The sequence below is a fragment of the Brassica oleracea genome, chromosome C2 (genome assembly GCF_000695525.1).
Source record: "Brassica oleracea var. oleracea cultivar TO1000 chromosome C2, BOL, whole genome shotgun sequence".
In the NCBI taxonomy this organism is placed as follows: Eukaryota; Viridiplantae; Streptophyta; class Magnoliopsida; order Brassicales; family Brassicaceae; genus Brassica; species Brassica oleracea.
Genome location: NC_027749.1, coordinates 52,039,245 through 52,062,999, shown reverse-complemented (window position 1 = coordinate 52,062,999; position 23,755 = coordinate 52,039,245). Strand labels below are relative to the sequence as shown.

The following is a 23,755-nucleotide window of genomic DNA, read 5'->3' as shown; positions in this document are numbered from 1 at the left end:
CCTGTAAAATTCGCACTATTATCTTTATTGTATAGTTTAATATTACATAATACTATGTACTTTTTATATTTTGGTATTTGGGTTTAGGTTTTATATTTAGGTTAGGGTTTAGTGATTATAGTTTAGGGTTTAGTATTCTAGAAGGCGAAAGGGTATGGTTGGGGTTAGCATTAACTTCTGCAATCATAGACATTTCATAACTACACCAGTAAATACTATGTCATTTATTTTTTTCCATTTTATTTGGGTTTAAGATTTATATTTGGGTTATTGTTTATATTTGGGTAGGGTTTAGTGATTAAAGTTGGTTTATATTTTGGTTTAGGGTTTAATGATTAGGTTTTAGGACTTAGTATTTAGTAGGTGAGGGTATGATTGAGATCAGCATTAACTTATTCCATGCAATCATTTATGTTTCATAATTTCACCAATATATACTATGCTATGTATTTTGTTCCATTCTATTTAGGTTTATGGTTTATATTTGGGTTTATGATTTATATTTGGGTTTATAGTTTAGTAACTAGGGTTTAGAGTTTAGTAATTAGAGTTTAGAGTTTCTTATTTATGAGTTGAGGTTGGGATAGTGTTTAGTATTTAACGATTGTGGATGTTGTTGCATACTCCTATACTATTTTGGTGATATGGAATGGAATATTATGTACATATGTATGTGGTCAATAAACGTGTAACGTGGATGTCTCTTTTCTTTCTTATGGCATAGGTTCAAGTTACTCCTTACCATATATTATTTGTGATACATCATGTTTACTGGTAATTGTAAGTAGAAATGATAACCGGCTAATTTTGATAGTAAATGTTAGATTTTTCTTTATGTCATGTCAAAGTAAATGTTATCGACCTAATTTCATTTTTAAATTTGGTTATACGCAAATAAGCACATAATTTATATACCTAAAACATGCAGCATAATTTATGGTAGACAAATACAATGTGAATGCTTGACTTTGACAATTCTTGGTTAGATATCCAAAGAAGAAGACTATCAACATCAGAAAGGTTCATTCAACTCTTTATATTTTCTTTTTTTATTTGTTTGATTATATCATCCAGCTAATAAACTAAAACATAAATTTTCGTTATACGTCAAAGAATCAACTATCGTTTTAAAATCTCCTCCTTGTTGGCCGGCCACTACTGCAATATTAAACTCTCGTTGCTTAAACATCATATCACAACGAAGCGTTGACTCATAAGGGCCACTCAATTCTTATTAGGCTAATCAAACTGCATTAATCGTCTATGAGCAAATCTCAAAAATATTACATTTCTAAATTTATATCACAAAAATAGTTTTTAAAAACTAAAATGAGCAAAATATTATTTTATCTTTTGAAAATTTAAATTTTATTTATTTTCAAAATTTGAAATTTTATCCTTAAACCCTAAATCTTAAATCCTAAACTCTAAACTCTAAAACATAAACCCTAAACCCTAAACTCTAAATCCTACCCTTTGACTCTAAATCCTAATGTCTAAATTAATTTACCATTGGGGTATAATTATATATTTATCTCTTTTGATAAAATATTAAGTGCTATTTTGGTTATTTTTATTTTTATAGGCTATATTTGTGACAAAAAAAATTTGTAGTGATATTGTAGTCATTTTCTTTTTATTTATTTTTCAAAAATAAATATCTTTATTTTTCAAAAATAAATATCTTTATTTTATAAAGAGAGGTTGGTCACCTTGGTCTTATCAGTCTCACATAAAGATTCCTAGTCGTAACAGCTTCTCTCTTTCTCTCATCTCTTTCTCACTTACACACAACACAAGTAGATTCCCTCCTCACCGGAATGGCCACCACCGACGAATCTTACGACGACGACGTCTCACCTATTGAAGAAGTCCGTTTAACGGTGACAAACACCGACGACCATAAACTACCGGTTTGGACGTTTAGGATGTGGTTTTTGGGTTTAATCTCATGTGCCCTCCTCTCTTTCCTTAACCAATTCTTCTCGTACCGTACCGAACCTCTTGTCATCACTCAAATCACGGTCCAAGTCGCTACACTCCCCATAGGTCATTTCTTGGCCAAGGTGCTTCCCAAAACTCAGTTTGGGATACCAGGATTTGGATCGACCCGGTTCTCGTTGAACCCCGGTCCATTTAACATGAAGGAGCATGTGTTGATCTCAATTTTCGCGAATGCGGGTAGTGCGTTCGGATCCGGGTCAGCTTATGCGGTTGGTATCGTCACAATTATTAAAGCTTTCTATCGCAAAAACATCTCTTTCATTGCCGGCTGGCTCCTCATCATCACTACACAGGTATTTTATTCCTAACCATAATCATTTCTTCTCAAGTTATTATATTATCTTCATATTCAGTAAAAACGTAAGTAAATAAGTAACAAGTTGAAAAAAAATCACGTAAAGTTGAAGAAAGTTACGTCTTCATGTTCATATTTGTTACAAAATGATAGGTATTGGGATATGGGTGGGCCGGTTTACTAAGGAAATACGTGGTCGAACCGGCTCACATGTGGTGGCCTAGCACTTTGGTTCAAGTGTCACTGTTTCGGTGAGTATTCTATTCTTGAATTAACAACTAATTGTTTCTCCTTTTGTAACAAAGCTACATAATAATATGGTAAGATACTAAGATTAGCATCAATCTGGGGTAGAAAAGCAACTTTACGATTACTTTTCTAGATTTTAAATTTAAAACCAAAGTAGAACACATTTTATTCTATGAATTATTGTGTGTATCGAATAATAGTATAAATACAAGCTTATCCATAACTCTTTCCCCAAAAACAACATCTCATATAAAAATATTTTTTATTATAAATAAACAAAAAATCTACAAATAGTTATCGTATAGGGAAGATTTGGTTCCTGGGAAATAATATAATCAATATTACCCACTACACTAGAATGGACACTAGCGTCACTTATGGGTCCACGCTTGTGGGTTGCAGGCAGAACAAAAATACAATGAATAAGTATGAATACACGCATATTTGAGTCAAGCGGTAGACATCGCGGTCTTTTAACGTATACGCATGTTTGACCTTACTTGCCTATTCACTCGGTGGTCCACAAGTTGAGATTAACGTTTTCACATTTCACCATGGTGTTTGATGACATAATGAAAACATATATATGTACATATTTACTATTTTGAAAATAAATCACTTATTTCTGAAATCTTCTATAGAAGAACATACACACGTTATCGTCTTAATTGAGCTTTTGAATTTATTAAAATAACAATAAATGGGTTAATAGTCCAATCTAATGGTGACTAGTTGCGTTGGAGATTGCACATGGTGGGTCTATGCATATTTACTATTCAACATATAATTAATGGGAGATTACATAGTTACTAGAGATCATTTAGTTTTTTTTAGATCATTTAGTTATAACGTAGACAGCCTACATACACGTTCGGGTCTTATAAGTCGCAGAATAGTTTTGCTGCAAAGAGTCAAGATCCATTAAATGTGAATTTTTTAGTAATTAGTATTATCTAACTATCAATCTAGAAGACTAGTTTCGTTGTAGACTTCTCAAATAAGTATAGTTTCTTATAATAATTTTAATGATATATACTCCATTAATCATTTTTTTGCTGATGACGTAGTGATCTCATGGCGAGAAACCTTTTCTTTATAACATATAGTACACATTTCACATACAGTAGAACTTCTATAAATTAATAATATTGGGATTTTAAAATTTTATTAATTTATAGAGATATTAATTTACCAGAAATTTTCTTATTTGATTTTTTTTTTATTTTAAGATATATTTATTCTAAGATAAAAAAAATATATTTAACTTTAGTATATAGACATTAATGGTTATTTTTGAAATTTGACATTTACATTAATTTTATTATATTATTTGATATATATAATATATATTGCATATAACTTAAATGTAATTTTAGATATAATAATACTAAATCTCATCAAAAACATATTAAGTGTTAAGAAAATATAAAGATAATTTCATTGTGAATATAAAACAAACAATATAATAATAGATTCTTATGTATATAAAATATGTATACATATAAATTATTAATTTATAATTTTAATGAGACCATATATTTACATAGATTTTTCAAAAAAAAAATATTATCCTATTATTTTATCGATTTGTGTCAAATTTTGAACCTGTCCAAGTTGAGACCAGCAAAATTTATTAATTTATAGAGATTATTAATTTATCGAATATTAATTTATAGATGTTATATTCTATATATAGTTGTTTAGTTGGAAGTCACGTATAATCGTAGTCATATAAATAAAATACTTGACTTTTAAATGAAAAAAAAAATTGCATGTAGGGCACTGCATGAGAAGGATGAGCAAAGGATGACGAGAGCAAAGTTCTTTGTAATAGCGTTAGTCTGCAGTTTCGGATGGTACATAGTCCCTGGCTATCTCTTCACGACACTCACAAGCATATCATGGATATGTTGGGCATTCCCACGATCAGTCACTGCTCAACAGATTGGTTCGGGAATGAGAGGTCTCGGTCTTGGAGCCTTTACACTAGACTGGACCGCGGTTGCATCTTTCTTGTTCAGTCCACTCATTAGCCCCTTCTTCGCCATCGCTAATGTTTTCATCGGCTATGTTCTTTTGATCTACATCGTGTTGCCTTTATCTTATTGGGGATTTGATGCTTACAACGCTACGAGGTTCCCTATATTCTCATCGCACTTGTTCACATCGGTTGGTCAGACGTACGATATCCCTGCGATCGTGAATGATAAGTTTGAGCTCGATTTAGCTAAGTACGAGCAGCAAGGAAGGATTAACTTGAGCACGTTCTTTGCTATGACTTATGGGCTTGGTTTCGCTACCATTGCTTCTACACTCACTCATGTAGCTCTCTTCTACGGCAGGTAACTAAAAGTATCTATATATATAAGCATTGCAACAAAATAATATTTTGCTAATATATGTAATTAACAGGGAAATTACCGAGAGGTTTCGAGTTTCGTACAAAGGCAAAGAGGATGTCCATACTAGGTTAATGAAGAGATATAAAGACATACCTTCATGGTGGTTCTATTCAATGCTGGGTGCAACACTTCTTATCTCTCTTGCGTTATGTGTTTTCTTGAACGATCAGGTTCAAATGCCTTGGTGGGGACTTGTGTTCGCTAGTGCCATGGCTTTCATCTTCACACTTCCCATCAGCATCATTACCGCAACAACTAACCAAGTAAGCAATATTGACCAATTGATACATGTTCATTTTACTAGCGAGGAGTTGATCTATTGGCTAAAACTCTTAGACCACCTAGTAAAAGTCTAAAATATCATGGATTCGATTTCTGTTGAGATGAATATGGTATCCTAAAAGGAGTTAATTTAACATGATTCATTTTCTTATCCGTTTTAATTTGCAGACACCAGGGTTGAATATAATAACTGAGTACGCAATGGGAATCATTTACCCGGGAAGACCTATTGCAAATGTATGCTTCAAAGTCTATGGATACATGAGTATGGCACAAGCTGTCTCTTTCTTAAACGACTTCAAACTTGGTCACTACATGAAGATCCCACCAAGATCCATGTTCTTGGTTCAATTCATCGGTACAATTCTTGCTGGAACAATTAACATAACGGTTGCATGGTGGCAACTAAACACTATAACCAATATATGCCAAGAAGAACTTCTACCACCCAACAGTCCATGGACATGTCCGGGCGACCGTGTTTTCTTCGATGCATCGGTCATTTGGGGATTGGTAGGACCAAAACGGATCTTTGGCTCACAAGGAAACTACGCTGCCATGAACTGGTTTTTCCTCGGTGGTGCAATAGGACCGGTGATAGTGTGGTTGTGCCACAAAGCGTTTCCAAAACATTCTTGGATTCCTCTAGTGAATCTCCCGGTTCTACTAGGAGCAACCGCAATGATGCCACCAGCGACAGCGGTGAACTACAACTCATGGATCTTGGTCGGGACGATATTCAACCTTTTTGTGTTCCGGTACCGGAAAAGCTGGTGGCAAAGGTATAACTACGTGCTGTCAGCTGCGATGGACGCTGGTGTAGCGTTCATGGCGGTTTTGTTGTACTTCTCGGTAGGGATGGAGGATAAGAGTTTGGATTGGTGGGGAACAAGAGGTGAACATTGTGATCTAGCTAGATGTCCTACCGCTAGAGGAGTGATTGTTAAAGGTTGCCCGGTTGTATGATTGCTGCGTTACAAAAATGTATTATATCGATATTTATAAACAAATAAATTAATTAAAATTCGCAATTATAAAAGAACAATGAACCGAAAAAATGGTTTAAAACTTTTTCTTAGACCATCAACTATACAACTCAAATTTTATAGTTGATAAAACTTGTTTTCTGATGTCTTGGTAAGAAGAGTCGTATGTACCATAAAAAGCTCACATGAATTTTTCATTGTGTACTTAATTTTTTTTTTTTCATTATGTAGTATATTTGTTCTTGATAACACTAAAGATGATGGCATTTAGTTTAAAATTTGAAACCATTTGATTTTTAATTAATTTTAAATGTTTTACGTAAACTAAGAATTTACTATGATTCTTGTTAACCAATTTTAGAAACTCATCTAAAACTATTGGATTTATATTTTTACTTTCAAATAATAAATTTTTTACCAAAACACTCTGAATGAATAGAAAATTCCGAAGATTCACAATTTAAAGTAACAATAAATTTCAAATAATTTATCAAATAAAATTTCCAATATCACTGAGATTTTTTTTTTTAAAGTAAGGTTATTTTAAAATTATTTAATTGCAGTAACTGAATTTTCATGAATTAATTAGTTGAATTAGTCATAGAATACGTTAAAATAACCAATCCGGTCTTCTACGCAAAAAAAAAAATATCTCCCGGTTTGAACCGTATCCCATAGAATACCCAACTAAACCGGATAAATCACGGTTTAATGTTGCAACACATTTCAGATCGACGACCCAAATCTCAAATCTCCGAATCTCAGAGAGAAGAGTGGAAAGAAGATAATGGCAGGCGGCGGCAACAGAGCGGAGGCGGATCGGTGGCTCGTAACCTCAGAGAAGCTACTCGCGTCCTCCGACCTCCACGGAGCCAAATCCTTCGCGATCCGCGCATGCGAATCCGACCCGACCCGAGCCGAAGCTGCCGACTACATCCTCGCGATCTGCGACATCCTCATCGCCGGAGAGATCCGCGTGACCGGCTCCAACCTCCCCGACTGGTACTCCGTGCTCCGCCTCGGGCGCCTGACTCAGAGCCCCGAGCACGTCGCGACTCAGTACCGCAGGCTCGCTCTCCTCCTCAACCCCTCCGTCAACCGCCTCCCCTTCGCCGACAAGGCCTTCGAACTCGTCTCCGACGCCTGGCGCGTCCTCTCCGATCCGATTCGAAAGTCCTCATACGACCGCGAGCTGCAGCCGAGTCAACTCGGTGGAGCGAGTTTCTGGACGGCGTGTCCGTACTGCTTCGTGCTCTTCGAGTACGCCAAGGACTACGAGGATTGCGTGATGAAGTGTCGAGATTGCGAGAGAGCGTTTCAAGCGGTGAGGATTCAGAAGCCTCCTGTGGTGGTGGAAGGAGGAGGAGGAGGAGAAGAAGATGTTTACTTCTGCTCGTGGAGTGTGTTTCCGTTAGCATTCTCCGGTGAGTGTAATCAAGCTCCGAGGAGGTGGTCGCCTATCTCGCCTCTCATTGCGTGCCCCAAGAAGCGGAAGGAACCAGCTTCTCCGAGAGTCTTTTACGATGACGAGGATGATGATGACGTGTACGTTGCGATCTCTGATGATGATGAGGTGGCAGTGGATACTGGGAAAGGGAAAGGGAAAGGGAAAGAACCGGTTGTTGTGTCTAGACCGGTGAGTCATCATAATCATCATAATGCTAGTAGGAAAAGAAGTGGAGCTGGAGGAGGTAAGAGCGTGGGGAGGCTGGATTTGAATGTGGAGCTGAGTAATGACGTGGAGGAGGCTGGTGGGGTAAGTGGGAGAAGGGAGAGCAACAGGGAGGTGGATAATATTATCGAAGGGATTGGGTTCTTTGAGGGGCTTGATGAGTTTTTGAGTAGCTTGCCGATACTCTCTGTTGTTGGTGATGATAAGATCAAGGCTACTTAAGTGATGTTCGTTTGGTCGACGCAGTTTTCGGCGTCAGCGTCGGCGTCGGCGTCGGCGTCGGCGTCGGCGTCAATGAAAATAGTTGTTGTTCGTTTCGTAGACGCTGACGCCGACGCCGACGCCGACGCTGACGCCGAAAACTGCGTCGACCAAACGAACATCACTTAAGTAGCCTTGATCTTATCATCACCAACAACAGAGAGTATCGGCAAGCTACTCAAAAACTCATCAAGCCCCTCAAAGAACCCAATCCCTTCGATAATATTATCCACCTCCCTGTTGCTCTCCCTTCTCCCACTTACCCCACCAGCCTCCTCCACGTCATTACTCAGCTCCACATTCAAATCCAGCCTCCCCACGCTCTTACCTCCTCCAGCTCCACTTCTTTTCCTACTAGCATTATGATGATTATGATGACTCACCGGTCTAGACACAACAACCGGTTCTTTCCCTTTCCCTTTCCCTTTCCCAGTATCCACTGCCACCTCATCATCATCAGAGATCGCAACGTACACGTCATCATCATCCTCGTCATCGTAAAAGACTCTCGGAGAAGCTGGTTCCTTCCGCTTCTTGGGGCACGCAATGAGAGGCGAGATAGGCGACCACCTCCTCGGAGCTTGATTACACTCACCGGAGAATGCTAACGGAAACACACTCCACGAGCAGAAGTAAACATCTTCTTCTCCTCCTCCTCCTCCTTCCACCACCACAGGAGGCTTCTGAATCCTCACCGCTTGAAACGCTCTCTCGCAATCTCGACACTTCATCACGCAATCCTCGTAGTCCTTGGCGTACTCGAAGAGCACGAAGCAGTACGGACACGCCGTCCAGAAACTCGCTCCACCGAGTTGACTCGGCTGCAGCTCGCGGTCGTATGAGGACTTTCGAATCGGATCGGAGAGGACGCGCCAGGCGTCGGAGACGAGTTCGAAGGCCTTGTCGGCGAAGGGGAGGCGGTTGACGGAGGGGTTGAGGAGGAGAGCGAGCCTGCGGTACTGAGTCGCGACGTGCTCGGGGCTCTGAGTCAGGCGCCCGAGGCGGAGCACGGAGTACCAGTCGGGGAGGTTGGAGCCGGTCACGCGGATCTCTCCGGCGAACAATGTATAAGATTATTATCAGCACCAAAACAATATGTAGAGATCAATGAAAGCAGTACAAGACACAGCCTAATATAAATGACACATATTAAAATGCACACACGGCAAGTATATATAATTATCGTCAGAAACATGACCAACCTAAATATTAAAATGCACACAGCCTAAGACCAACCTGTTTTACACATTTATAAATATTTGGATACAGCAAGTAAAGAAACATAAAAATACCATATATATAAAGCCACAAAAGGCAGAGTTCATACAAGGATCAAACCAACAAAATCACAAAAGACTCATACAAAGACCAGACCAGTCCTAAGCTCCATACTAGTTCCATCAAGATCACAAAAGAAGACTAATCCTAGATTCCATATTAGTCATCATCGCGTTTTATCTTAGTCCTAAGCTCCAGAAACCTAATCTTAGCTTCATCTGTCTTCATTGTTACAAAGGCTCTTCGGTTCCCTTCATTATCTATGAGAGTTTCCATTGCTGCTTCATATAGTGGAGACCACTCTCTCACTTCAGGCAAAGCATACAAAATCTCCAACACATTCTCAATACTAAAAGCTTCTTGACGCTCCAACATCCGTTCCGCTATCTTGTTCTTTACCTCGAGAGCTTCAGTTCGTTTCACACAAGCTTCTACAACCATGTCTTTCTCCTTACGCCTTCTTTTTGCTCTTGAATTTCCAGAATGAGTCTGAGTCGATGGCTGAGTTTGGCGTGGGGCTTGAGGCTGTGTTTCTGCTGCTGGCTGAGAATCAACTTCATCATCACCAACATCTTCATCCACTCTAGAGTTTAAACTGGCTTCTCCATGTTGAGCACTCCATCCTTCAGCTCCCGTTACTCCTGAGAGAGGGTTTGAGCAGCTTGCGAGTCTGAGACCTGCAAAAAAAAGCAGAAAGAATAAGCAATGAGAAAGAATAAACTTATAACTCAGCCCTGTTTCAATGCACTGTCAGAACCAGTAAATGATGCTGTTCAAGAGTCTTTAACTGATACAAGTCACACACAAATATAACTCGTATGCTTTAAGCTATTTTAATTTGTTTATAGTATCTTTTCTAGTTTTCCTATTTATCTGTTAGCCTCCTATCGCCCTTAAACTATCAATTAAGAAACGTGATAATTATTAATATATCAACTGAAAGCAACATTTATAAAATATACACATGTGGTATAAACATAAACAAATAAACGATTTTTCATTGTAATATGCTTTGCTTGCAACCCTCTTAATCATTCACTAAGCAAACATAAAATTAAAAAAAAAATCTCAAGGGTCTCCTGCACGTTCCCAAAACCTTAGCTTGTAAAACTAACTTTGTTCATCTAAGCCAACTTGTAACTGGAAGTAATCTAGTCTTATAATTTTACAAAGTCTCCTAACAAAAAGCTAACCAAAGACGGAGAAGGCACTCATTCTTCATCAAAAATCTAACAACGCAAACACAACACACAAACACAAACATACAAACACAAATGTACAAACACAAATGTACAAAGCAAACACACAGCGAAAAAGCAAACACAAATTCTATACGGATGATAGCTAGAGTGAGTGACGAACCTTACGATAGAGTGAGAGATGAAGAAGCTTCGGAGAACTTGAGACAAGGCTGAACACGGACCACACTTAAGTGCTTTAGAACAGAGACAATTACCTCATGGAGAAAAGGAAGAGATGGGTTTGGCCGAGCTCGAGATGCTATGGAGAAGAGAGCTTCGAGATGCTATGGAGAAGAGAGAGCTTCGAGATGAGATGCCATGGAGAAGAGAGCTTCGAGATCGAGATGGACCGAGAGAGAGAGAGCTGGGTTCGAGATCGAGAGATCGAGAGAGAGAGAGCTGGGTTTGAGATCGAGATATATGGAGAAGAGAGAGCTTCGAGAGAGAGAGCTTGAGATGTCGGGATCGAGACAGAGAGCTTGAGAGGCGTCTGAGATCGAGAGAAGAGGGCTGCGTCGATGGGGAGAAAGGCTGCGTCTGCGGCTATTAGACTTTAGGTATATTTGTAAATAATAAATTAGGTTAGGGGTAAAACTGTAATTAGCTTAAGTTGACGCAAAAAACAGACGCAGACGCAGGATTTTACGGCGTTAGAAACATGACGCAGCGTTCGGCCGCAGACGCAGACGCAGGTACCCGCGTCAATTAAACGAACAAGCCGGAACGGAAAACATTGACGCAGACGCAGACGCAGGTGGCTGCGTCGACCAAACGAACAGCTCTTTAGTATGAAACTTGTTTCCTCTTTTGTTTTTAGGTTGCGGGTGTTCTGTTCTGTTCGTTGTAGGCTTTTAGTCTTCATGTCTCCTATTGTTGTTGGCATCTGTTGATGTATATGGCACACATAAGTCAAGACGTTTTTCCCTCTTTATGTATATCATCTTTTGCATCGTGACCAGGAACATGCTTTATTTGACTGTGATGGGCTTCTGAGTACTGAGCTAGGCATTAAGATTAATGTTAGCTCACACTCACTCACCTGTAAGCTGTACAGAGTCTTCAAAATTAACAAGAGGTCACCAATGCTTATGTTCACGTTAGTTAGATTTTATAAGCTCCGGTTTCTACTCTAGAGGGTCTCCGTCTTTGTTGACTTTGCTTTTAAATTTGGACAAATGGTTCGGTTTTGTACTAAACCACTTTTGTGACAATGAAGAATGATAACCAAATCATTATAAACAAGAAAAAGTGCTAGGCATTCGAAGCTGCTACAGAGCGAGCGAGTGAGAAAGAAGAGAAGGGAAATATTAAGGCAGCGATGGGTGTGGAGAAGCAAATCATCAGACCAGGAACTGGTCCTAAACCCGCTCCGGGTCAAACCGTCACCGTCCACTGTACTGGATTCGGTAACCTCTCTATCTTTGAAGCTTCCCATGTAGCTGATGTGGTAGTGGCGGGATGTTTCGCTATATTAGTTACTGGAGAAATGGATTTAATTAGAGTTTATGTTTTGAGATCACACTGCTTTGGCGATGATTAACTTAAAATTTTATATTCTTTATATGATTTAATTCCAGAGATTATTTGTTTTCTAAAATCTGAAAAGTTTTAGGAAACCATCTCTTCTTTAGCTCTTTAGGCCACCATTAACCGGGTAAGCACCCTGGTGCTTAACCATTTAGAAAAAATAAAAAAATAAAGAAAATGGAAAAAGTAAGCACCCCGGTGCTTACCCCCGGTGCTTGAACAAACGCAGTAAGCGTCGGTTGTTCCCACTGTTCGCAGGCTCCATTGACACGTGGCGGTCCGCGATGGTTTATTTTTAATTTTTTTTTAATCAGACAAAAACCAAAAAGAAAAAAAAAAAATTTATGCATCCCATTTGGGGTGCTAGGGTTAATTATGCCCTTAGTTGTAATAATTAATAACAAAAAAAAAATTTGGTAAAAATAATTAATAACAGTTTCTTGTATGAGAATGAAAGTCTCTCTATATGTCCGTTGTTTCAAAATCGTAATGGATTTTGTTTTGTTTCAGGGAAAGGTGGTGATCTATCCCAGCAGTTCTGGAGGTAAAAGGGTCATCTCACACACACTGTTGCTTATAAAATGGATATGGTTTGTTTTTCTTGTTAACTTTGTTATTTTCCTAAAGCCTAATTGTGTTTTTTTTTTTGGACTTTTGGTATATAGTACAAAGGACGCTGGCCAAAAACCTTTCTCCTTCCAAATCGGTAAAGGTGCTGTCATCAAAGGTAATATTTTCCTCTGTTTTATGGTTTGATCATATTGCTATGGTTCTGTTGTTCCTTCCATGAAGAGAGCTAATATGAATTTAAAATTGTTGAAAATCTTCTGCTTACAGGATGGGATGAAGGCGTTATGGGAATGCAAATTGGTGAGGTTGCTCGCTTGCGGGTATGTTAGACTTGCTCCTCTCATAATGAACAACAGATTTGATTGCTTCATGAATTCTAATGCTTTGCGTCTGTCTCTAAGGATAGTTATTTTGTGCTTGTCGTAGTAGAAACCATTCGTGTGTGGAATATGTTTTGGTGATACTTAAACGTATTATGTCTCTGCAGTGCTCACCCGATTACGCATATGGTGCTGGTGGCTTTCCGGCCTGGGGAATCCAGCCTAATCGGTTCTCGACTTTGAAATTGAAGTACTCAGCGTGCAGTGATGATGCTCTCCAGCTAAAAAAAAAAACTTAAATGTTAAATTATTAAGTGGTAGCAAGTGGCAATCCTTTATCTTTGTTGCTTCTGATATCTTGTTGAAACAAAACTTTGTGATGTCACTTGCCAGTGTTATCTTAAATAAAAGATCTCTTTGGACAAAACTTTGTAAACTCTTTGGACAAACGTTTTATCTTAAATAAAAGATCTCTTTATTTTTGCTGAAAACAAACTTATTTTTACAAAATAAAAGTACTAAAACGCCCGGTGCATTATATGTTACCCAGTTCATCTGAATGTTCAAGTGTTCAATATGTAATAACACATTTTAATTTAAAGTTGGTTGAAGTCCATGTGTTCACTAAAAATACCATAATAATAATCAAAAGAAAGAAATTATCTCAAACAAAAATTTGATTTTGAGTTTGGTATAATAATGTGAAACCATGATGAAACTTTGAATTCAACCCTTGCTAAACAGTAATTACTATTCTCAATATCAAATCAAATGAGAACAAAGTTAACAACAAGAAAGGAAGAAAAGAGAAAATACGAGAGAAGTCGTGCGGGTAATTAAGCACTTAACATTCCCGTGCATTTCTTTAATCATAACTTATGACTCCTTTTCTTTTTCTTTTCCTCTTTTCCTTTTCTTTCTTTCATATTCCTTTTCTTTCTTTCATATTCATTTTCTTTTCACCCACTACTAGACTTTTATGACAATATTTATATAAAATAAATAAAGTCTACATGATATTAATTAAAATTAAACAAAAGTATTGAGCTAATTTTGGCGTTGCATAAGCAAGGTAGATGCTAACTTGTTAATCAAAATCAAACAACCAAAAAAGTGGTTCTCTTTTATTCTGTTTTCCATCACAATGGGTGTTTGAAACACACAAACACGCACCTGAACAAAATGTATTAAAGCAGGATATAAAAGCTGGAGCATACTTTCACTAACTTAGCTTTCACTAAAAATTAAAAGAGAAAACGTATGGACCTTTTACTTTAACAAACAATCAACAAAGTATTTTATTAAGAGAAAATAATATTATTAATTAATGCTAAATGGATGATAAACCTGAAATTATGGACCGCGAGACTTTGTCATCATATATACCATAATCACGTATATACACGTTCGTCCCCGTTTCCTCCAGGCAAAGCACCAATAACAATTACTTTTAATTACTACAAGATTAGTTTCCAAGTAACATTTCTTTTTCTTTGTATAATCAAAATAATATTCTTACCGTTCAAAATGTGTAACATGTGCGTCAATTTAATTTTCCTTTGAGAAGATAAGAAATATAAAAATAAGTAATTGCTTATTAATTTTGTTTTATCTTAAACCAATCATAATTCAAACCAAAACCATTTTAACCGAACCCAAATGAAATAAACTACAAGATTAGAAAGTGATTATTACCATTGTTGCCACTTAACGTGAGGGTGTTTTGGTAAAAGAGCAAAAGCGTCAATAAACATGTTTATAAAGCCTTGTTATTTACCACTTGACACTTGCGTGTGTGCTTCTAACATTATTGTTCTGCTCGTTGGTCACTTTCATCTTCTCTCTTATTATCTCCTCTTCGCTTTTTCCATTGATTCATTCAACTAAAGAAGCTCTCATCCTTCTCTCTGGATCTGACCCAACATCAAAGTTCCTCTCTTTCATCTCCCTAAGGTATCAAAATTCAATCTTTCTTCCTCTGTTCGTAATTGGTTAAAATCCTTCATGCTTAGAACAATGTGGTTTGTGTAGCCGTGAACCTGACAAGTACAATTGTATATAGATAGATTATGATTCTCTGTTGCTTCTACAGTTCTTGCGTGTTTAGCTTATTTGAAGTGTTTTCCTTACAGATTCGAAAAAGTAGATTGAGAATACAAAGCAGTGGATGATGATAAGGATCAAGTTTTAGTGTAATAAGAGGAGAAAGAGAAACAGTATGTGTTGTTGGTTCACTATATACCGCAAAGTTGTGAGCTTGAATCTCTATTGCCGTGTCATTCTGTAAAAACCTCGTCTTTAACCAATCCTTCTAAAGTCTTCTCTCTTTTTTTAAAAAATGGGTTCCCAACATATCTATGTGTACCATTGTGAACAAAGAATCAGCTAGACAACAACTAGCTCCTTCTTTCCTTACTTCCACAAAAAAGAAAGTTTCTTTCTTTCTTCTTTTCATTAAAGACTTCCTCAAAGTGATGGTGTGTCAGTCACCTGGCAAGACAAGATTCCGAGCGTTGAAACACGAGACAGGAGACGCTAACAGACCAACCATTGTAGTCAGAGTTATTGCATGCTTTCAACCCATGGATAATTGCCAGGTCTGCACCACATATAATAATTAATAATACTCTCTCATCAAACTTAATACATAGTCTATTAACACTTATGATTTGTGTGGTTTCTTCAGGCTGAATACTTCAGACTTCTACTCAAACCAGTGACGTAGTTGCTTTGTGATCCTCAGCTATATTTTGTTTCTTCCTTCTTTATTGCACAACTTACTTTCAGAAAGTAACAACAAAGTATTTGCACTCACCTGATTGAGCAACTTAAACAATCGGTACGTCTATGAAACTTTCCTTTACATAATTGTTCAGTTTATCTTTTCTTGAGCTGATCTGTTGCCTCTGTCTTTTTGGTTTTTGTAGTGTGTGTGTGCTCTTTTGAAGTTACCTTTTGAGTTAAAAACTCCAAGAGCATGCCTCTTGATACCAGGCAATGGGATGTGCCTCCTAAAGCTTGCTTTGAGGATATGGCAGCTCGGTTCCCCCCTGATGCGGCTGAGCTTCAGGCCCACTGTTTGCAGCCACCACCATTCAAGTGGAGTCTTGATAAGGAGTCTTGTGGGAAACGATTCTCGCTCTCTGACATGAGGTCTTGTTGCGCTGCTGCTGCTACTACTACTACTCCACATGGAGGAGCACAGAAAGGACTCATGATATTAGATCAGTCAGGAAATCAAACTCGTCTATTACAATGTCCCTTTCCCCTAACTGCAGAACCAGTTAAACTCTCTGAGGAGTTTGATGAGAACTATGGAAAAGAGTCTGAAATGCATGAAGACACTGAGGAGATCAATGCACTGCTCTATTCAGATGATGATTATGATGATGAAGATTGCGAGAGTGATGATGACGTAATGAGCACTGGTCACTCTCCTTATCAACAAGTTTGCAACAAAAGGGTATCAGAAGAGATAGATGGTCCTTGTAAAAGGCAGAAGCTACTAAACATCAGTCAAGAAGACACTGGTTCTGGTCTGAGCGACGAGCAGTCAAGAAAAGACAAGATCCAGACAGCTCTGAAGATACTCGAGAGCATAGTTCCCGGTGCAAAAGGGAACCAAGCTCTCTTACTTCTAGACGAAGCCATTGATTACCTAAAGCTACTGAAACAAGACTTAAACCATTGCTAGACAAGAAGACCTCCAACACTCACAAGTCACTAGTCACCAGACAGATAAGGCTTTGAAGATTCTCTCACGTGTGAAGTGGTTTAGGGTCCCTATCCTACTTTAGGTATACATGCTTCTGCATTTTCAGAAAGTTAAAAGAAGACAGGAGGTCACTTTCTTTCTGGTCATTGATGGGTTTAGTGTGGATGGTGAAATCAAAAAAGGCAAATATTCAAAGTCTTTTTTATCTCATATACTCGCGTGGTCTATGAATCTCCCTCTCCTAAGGTTATCTCTGACCTACCTACACTCTCTTTTGCCCATATGGTGACTTAAGTGGGTCCATTGATGTCATGTTCATGTGATTAATTTTTTAGTGTCTTTTGTAATAATGCAAACCATTCATTTGTTCTTTTGCTTTCCTCACTTGCTACTATGTTTTGATGTTGTGTCTTTGAGTATTATTGTTCATTGTTCATGTCTCTTTGTGTCTTATTTATTGTCAAGATGATTGTGTTTTGTAATCTACCAGTGATATAAAATTGGGTCTCTTGTTTCATTAACATTAGTACACAAAAAAATCATTAGCATTACAAATTAGGATCAAAAGAAGCATTTCTTTCTCCAAAGAATCAAATCAACAACACACAAAGTTGGCTCACGTGAAATATTTTTAAAAAAATTCTCAAAAATTTGAGTTGTTCCGTACTCTTTGTTTCCTCTGGTTGATGATTAACAGTAGGTCTGGCTTTTTTTTAACAAAATTCAAAATCCGAATCGAATTCAAACCTAAAAAAACAAATCCAATCATGACCGTTATAGAAAAACATCTGAACAAAGCCTAAGAGATATATTTTTGCTTTAAAATACAATCCAAACTGAGCCGAAATTCGAAATAGAATTCGAAATATTCTAATTAGTTAAATCTATTAATCTTTTACATATGTTAAAGTAAACTAGATATTTTAGATTATTTTTAAAAAATATTAGTTATTTATTTTTGTTATTTAATATTTTTAATTAATTTAGGTAGTTTAACTAGTTTTCAATTAGTTGTTGAAAAATTTATATATTTTAAAATATTCTTGATCAGTTTCACTATATTTGTTATAACCTGATCCAAACCAAATTTGGAAAGAATTGAATCAATTTCAACCCAAAAATTAGTAAAATCTAAGTAAAATTCAGTTTAAAAAAAAGAAAAAATAGTAAAATCTAAATAAAATTTATGAGCATAGTATCTGAAAATTTAAAATTTGGAAGTCTGAATCAATCAAACTGAACCCGAACAGGACGCGGTACAACCATGGCTAGGCCTGGGCACGGATCAGATATCCGGGTTTTTGAAGGTATTTGTGATTTGCTTCGTATGTCACGGATATCTAATTTTTCGATTTGCTTTGCTTCGAAACAATACGGATATTCGAAAAAACGGATATCCGAAAAATAAATAGATATTTACGGATATTTACGAATACTTACAGATATCTCATATGTTTTGATTAATACAAAAAATCTTAAAATTTTGATACAAATTTGTTTTGTAAAATATTTTTTTGCATAATATATATGATAAAAATTAAAAGAAGTAGTGAATCAACATATTTTGTAAATTCTTTTGAACTTAGTTAAAAAATATAATAACACAAAACTTAAGAAAAAATTATAATTATCATAAATGTGTTCTCTTTCTTTTATGTAATACTTTTATATAAGTAATAATATGAATAGAATTTATTAAATCATATGTTAGAATAATAATTATATAATTTTATACATTAAAAACTTTAAATATAATCAAGATATACATGTATTTATATATTGCCGGATCGGATCGGATATCCACTTCCCAAAATTTTAATATTTGTGATTTGCTTCGATTTTAACGGATATTGATTTTTAGTATTTGCTTTGATTCGAAAGTTTACGGATATCTAAAATTTTCGGATCGAACCGAAACGAATAACGAATCGAATCAAATTTAACGGATAAAATGTCAATCCCTAGCATCGCTAATTAACACAAGCTTTAAGCTTGTTCTCCTCCAAATAAATGAATAATAAATATCTAACTGTGGTAATCAACCTAAAAACCCTTTGTTTGGGCTCAGAAACTTAGTTCTTTCCCAATGTGAACCAGCCCAACAAGAGATCCAAACAAACAAACAAAAATATTCGAAACCCCTTAACGAACTAGAAGGTTCAAAAAGCTCTTGTCGGAATCTCTCCCTCTCTCTCACCGTAAAACCATCTTTCAACAGATTGATTAATGTAGCGGTTCGTATTATGCTCGCGAGATCAAACCTTGCTCTACACCTGAGGAGAAGAAGATCACACTCTCTCCCTACACCCTCCCGCTACCTCAGCAGCGGCGCCGGCGATCAAAAAGATGCCTCCTTCTCCGATTCACCCAACGAATGGGAGAATCTTCTCAAACCCTACGACCTCTCCTCACTCTCAAACTCCCACCCCAAGATCACACCTTCGCAGCTCTCCACCCTCCTCGCCCTCCCCCTCGACGTCCCCACATCCCTCGCTCTCTTCTCCCGAACCGGCTCCCAACCGGGATACCGCCACACCTTCCTCTCCTACCAAACCCTAATCCGCAAGCTCGGATCCCAATCCGAGTTCGAAGCCATCGACACACTCCTCCTCCAGATGAAACGAGAAGGAATCTGCTTCAAAGAATCGATCTTTATCTCGGTCATGAGAGACTACGCCAGATCCAATCTCCCCGGACAGACCACGAGGCTGCTCCTGGAGATGCGGAGCGTCTTCTCCTGCGAACCCACTTTCAGATCCTACAACGTCGTTTTGGAGATTCTTGTCTCCGCAGGCTGTTACAGAGTCGCAGCCAACGTGTTCGACGATATGCTCAGCAGAAGAGTCCCCCCGACGCTCTTCACTTTCGGTGTTGTGATGAAAGCTTTATGTTCAGTTAACGGGATTGATTCTGCTTTGTCTCTCCTTAGAGACATGACGAAACATGGGTGTGTCCCTAACTCGGTGATTTACCAGACGCTTATACACTCGTTGTCCAAGTGTAGTAGAGTGAACGAAGCGCTTCAGCTTTTGGAAGAGATGCTTTTAATGGGCTGTGTGCCTGACGCTGAGACGTTTAATGATGTTATCTTTGGGCTTTGTAAGTTTGATCGGATCAACGAAGCTGCGAAGATGGTGAATAGGATGTTGATGAGAGGGTTTGCTCCTGATGATATAACCTATGGTTATTTGATGAATGGGTTGTGTAAGATAGGGAGAGTTGATGCTGCTAAAGATCTGTTTAGTAGAGTTCCGAAACCTAATATTGTGATCTTCAACACTCTTTTCCACGGGTTTGTAACTCAGGGGAGGCTTGATGATGCTAAATCTCTTTTGTCTGATTCTCATGGTCTTGTTCCTGATGTATGCACGTTTAACTCGTTGATCTATGGATACTTGAAGAAAGGTCTTGTAGGCTTAGCGTTAGAGGTTTTTCGCGATATGAGGGTTAGAGGATGTAAGCCTAACGTCTTCTCTTATACCATCTTCTTTGATGGTTTCTGCAAATTAGGACGGATAGATGAAGCCTTCGATGTTCTGAAAGACATGTCCGCTGACGGGTTGAAACTCAACACTGCTGGTTACAACTGTTTGATATCTGCTTTGTGTAAAGAGCATCGAGTCTCCGAAGCCATCGATGTTTTCAAAGAGATGCCGAGTAAAGGGTGTAAGCCTGATGCGTATACGTTCAATACGATGATAGCTGGACTCTGCGAGGTCGATGAGATCGACCACGCCTTGTGGCTGCATAGAGACATGATCTCAGAAGGTGTGGTTGCCAACACTGTTACTTACAACACCTTGATCAAGGCCTTTCTAAGAAGAGGGGAGATTAAAGAAGCTCGTAAGCTGGTCAATGAGATGGTTTTCCAGGGCTCTCCGCTTGACGAGATAACGTATAATGGTCTTATAGAAGGCCTGTGCAGGGCCGGGGAGGTTGATAAGGCGAGGAGCTTGTTCGAGAAGATGTTGAGAGACGGGGTTGTACCGAGCAACATCTCATGTAACATACTTATAAACGGGCTGTGCAGGAACGGGAAGGTGGAGGAAGCGGTTGAGTTTCAGAAGGAGATGGTTCACAGGGGGACCACGCCGGACATTGTGACGTTTAACAGTTTGATAAACGGTCTGTGCAGGGCTGGGAGGATTGGTGATGGTGTGGCGATGTTTGAGAAGCTTCGGGATGAAGGGATATCGCCTGATACGGTGACGTATAACACTTTGATGAGTTGGTTGTGCAAAGGAGGGTTTGTGGATGATGCTTGTTTTCTTCTGGAGGAAGGTGTCGAAGAAGGTTTTGTTCCGAATTTTAGAAGTTGGTCCATTTTGTTGAGGAGTCTTGTCCCCCAAGAAACTTTAGATAGACAAAGGTTTTATGAAGTAGTTCTCTGAAGCTAAATGATTAAGAGAGAAGCTAGTTGAGTTTAATGTAACTGTGTGTATTATTATCTTGTGGTTTTCATTCAACTAAATGTCCATTGGGCTACTGTTAAGGCCCATGTTTTGAACATATATCAGTATTATGTTGTACTAGTGGAATTATAAATACAGAAAGTGAAATGAGATTATATGCAAAAAATCATTATGACAATTAATTATGGAACGTTATAAATTTCTTAAATTAAAATTTACACGGCTTTGTTTATGGTTGCATCTTGTTGTATTGAAAATTTGCAGATCATGAATTAATTTCAATTTTGAATATACAATACTGTAAATTAGTTAAGCGATTGTATTTTAGACAAATTAGATAAAGTATTTGAATCTGATAAAATCATATATTAATCTGGATGGATCAACAAAAAGGAGAAACAAATAGTAGGAATCAGAGAGAAAAAGGAAGAACAAAAAATAAAGAATCATCTCTCACTCTGCAAAAGCTCATATATCTCATAAATAAATAAATACTAAAAATCTAATAAGTCTCATTCCTCGAACCTACATAGCCAAAACGACGGCGGATAACATAACAGCGACGGATCCAAACACCGCGTAGCTGTTCGAAACGGCGCCGCTTACAGGAGCGGGAGCTTGAGCCGGCGAGTTGGAGATCGAAGAGGGAGAAACAGCCGGCAAATCTGAAGGAGAATCAGCTAAAGGCGAATCCACCGAAGGCGGCGATGGAGGAGAGGCGGATGGTCCTGGAGTCAATGCTGTTTGAGGAGAAGGAGAAACAGCCGATGCAGGAGACAAGGCCTTCTTAGGTGAATGCGCCGGTGAGATCCTCCTTCCTCCGCCGTTAGATGGTGCTGGAGCCGGAGACTGAGCCACGGTGAAGGAAACGAAAAAAGCGGCGAGAAGAATAAACCCTAGGGATTTTGAGAAAGCCATTACAAGAGAGAGATATTCAGACAGCTGTTACGTTTCTATGAGTGTTTTGCTTTAATTGCTTGTGATGTTTAAAAGAAACTCGGAGACGAGTGTTTATATAGAGAGAAATGTAGGGTCTACTGCTTTGAGATGTAAGGTGAAACTTTAATCCAACGGCTTAGATTTCATTATACAGTAAGGTGGGGACAAGTCTAGTGAGAAAGAAGAAAAAAAGAAAACGCGGTCCCTTGACTACGGCGCTAACGGCTCTATGACAGATGTGACTATAGAATCACAACCGTACACGTGGTGATCGTATTGACGCGTGATGGAAAAAGGAGAAAATTTGGCCGTTATGATTAATTAATTTTTATTTTCTTTCATAATTAAAACGTAAATTACACCCTGTTTCTTTTTTTTTTGTATAATATTATCATTAGTGACACTTTAATTATGGTTTAACATTTTGTAAGATAAAATTGCTTTATTAGCAGATTTTCAAAGTTCAAAGCTTCTTCTTTACACTGTTTCACAAAATCAAATACAGTTACTAATCATAAAAAGATTAGACTTAACACCGGAGAGAAGATTTATACGTGGATTACACCTCTTCTTAGAGACTAGTTTGGGTCTTTCCATGGACTTGACATATTTTCAGATTAATCATAAAAAAAATTAGACTTTTTTTTTTGGTCACGGCAGAAAAAGATTAGACTAAAAGAACATAAACCAATCTAAAATCAAATTCCTCAGGATACATTAGCTCGGTTCGCTGTCTTGTTGGGCTTGGAAAGACAGTTCACAAACCTCGGTGTGGTGACATGGATGTCTGATTGTGTAGCCAAAGCTCTCCAATCTCTCAACTTGAGCTGGCCAGATGCATTTGGTTTTCTCCAAGCAGCTTACTTCTTGACCCACTATCCTTTTGCAAGCCAAACCGGTCATGTAAGAGCTCTCTTCTCAGCATATCTTAGCTATAATAAGATCAGGTGTTTTATTAGCTTCACTTGCTGTAGCTTCCAACACCAATCTTTTTGTTGCTTTGATGCATACAGCAGCGGTCAAGTCCCGTGGCGGAGCCACATGCATTAAGATGGGGCCACTGAACCCAACAAAATTTTGAAAATTAGTGTAAAATATTAAATTCTAATCTATATGCCCTCAATCAAAAAATCTTTTTGCCCTATATTTGTTTAAAGTTTAAATTCACTTAAAAATTTAGAGAACACTATTATATTTAAGTCCACTTAATATTTTTGTGAATTATAGTCTAAAGCCCACTAATTAAAAAGCTTAAAATTAAAAGTCTAAGTGCTCTTTATGTGGGAAGTCTTTAACATTCATGTTTTGGGTGAACTGCCTGATGTAATTCAAGATTGGATTCATGATGCTGACGATTAATGTCATCATCTGTGGAGTAGTTGGAACTAGGGCTGGGCAAAAAACCCGGATCCGAAAAACCGAACCGAACCCGATCCGAAAAAGTAGTATCGAACCCGAACCGAAATTGATTAAATATCCGAATGGGTTCAAAATTTTGGTATTTTGAGAACCGAAACCGAACCCGATCCGAACCGAAATATTTCGGGTACCCGATTATATCCGAAATTGATTTATATACCTATATATATTAATTATTTTTAG

The 23,755-nt window shown here is 37.8% G+C and overlaps 7 protein-coding genes across 7 annotated transcripts; 5 read left to right on the top strand and 2 right to left on the bottom strand.

The window, feature by feature from the left end:
• The first annotated feature begins 1,713 nt into the window (after positions 1-1,713).
• On the top strand, positions 1,714-6,277 carry LOC106327398 (oligopeptide transporter 4). The gene is made up of 5 exons (XM_013765543.1): positions 1,714-2,297; positions 2,453-2,550; positions 4,327-4,890; positions 4,961-5,213; positions 5,401-6,277. Exons 1-5 carry the CDS (start codon positions 1,821-1,823, stop codon positions 6,196-6,198), a joined length of 2,190 nt encoding a protein of 729 aa, XP_013620997.1. The 5' UTR covers positions 1,714-1,820; the 3' UTR covers positions 6,199-6,277.
• Positions 6,278-6,949: 672 nt separating this feature from the next.
• On the top strand, positions 6,950-11,599 carry LOC106327517. Its single transcript, XM_013765677.1, has 2 exons — positions 6,950-8,112; positions 11,458-11,599. The coding sequence occupies exon 1, from the start codon at positions 7,006-7,008 to the stop codon at positions 8,110-8,112; it is 1,107 nt and encodes a 368-aa protein (XP_013621131.1). The 5' UTR covers positions 6,950-7,005; the 3' UTR covers positions 11,458-11,599.
• Positions 8,245-9,218, bottom strand: LOC106324582 (the record flags this gene model as incomplete). The annotated part of the gene is made up of 1 exon (XM_013762524.1): positions 8,245-9,218. A coding segment is annotated over one exon (942 nt), but the record flags the coding sequence as incomplete, so codon positions are not given.
• Positions 11,600-11,893: 294 nt separating the features above from the next.
• On the top strand, positions 11,894-13,576 carry LOC106326354 (peptidyl-prolyl cis-trans isomerase FKBP12). The gene is given in 6 exon segments (XM_013764352.1): positions 11,894-12,076; positions 12,708-12,741; positions 12,863-12,924; positions 13,035-13,087; positions 13,255-13,312; positions 13,315-13,576. Coding segments are annotated over 6 exon segments (336 nt in total). The 5' UTR covers positions 11,894-11,988; the 3' UTR covers positions 13,356-13,576.
• A 1,300-nt stretch (positions 13,577-14,876) lies between these two features.
• Positions 14,877-17,323, top strand: LOC106321372 (transcription factor SAC51-like). The gene is made up of 4 exons (XM_013759657.1): positions 14,877-15,040; positions 15,220-15,684; positions 15,774-15,926; positions 16,015-17,323. Exon 4 carries the CDS (start codon positions 16,065-16,067, stop codon positions 16,779-16,781), a length of 717 nt encoding a protein of 238 aa, XP_013615111.1. The 5' UTR covers positions 14,877-15,040; positions 15,220-15,684; positions 15,774-15,926; positions 16,015-16,064; the 3' UTR covers positions 16,782-17,323.
• A 1,648-nt stretch (positions 17,324-18,971) lies between these two features.
• Positions 18,972-21,324, top strand: LOC106320444 (pentatricopeptide repeat-containing protein At5g64320, mitochondrial). The gene has a single exon (XM_013758813.1). It carries the CDS (start codon positions 19,046-19,048, stop codon positions 21,191-21,193), a length of 2,148 nt encoding a protein of 715 aa, XP_013614267.1. The 5' UTR covers positions 18,972-19,045; the 3' UTR covers positions 21,194-21,324.
• A 343-nt stretch (positions 21,325-21,667) lies between these two features.
• Positions 21,668-22,193, bottom strand: LOC106325122 (classical arabinogalactan protein 1-like). Its single transcript, XM_013763147.1, has one exon. The coding sequence runs from the start codon at positions 22,130-22,132 to the stop codon at positions 21,740-21,742; it is 393 nt and encodes a 130-aa protein (XP_013618601.1). The 5' UTR covers positions 22,133-22,193; the 3' UTR covers positions 21,668-21,739.
• Between the last annotated feature and the right edge of the window lie 1,562 nt (positions 22,194-23,755).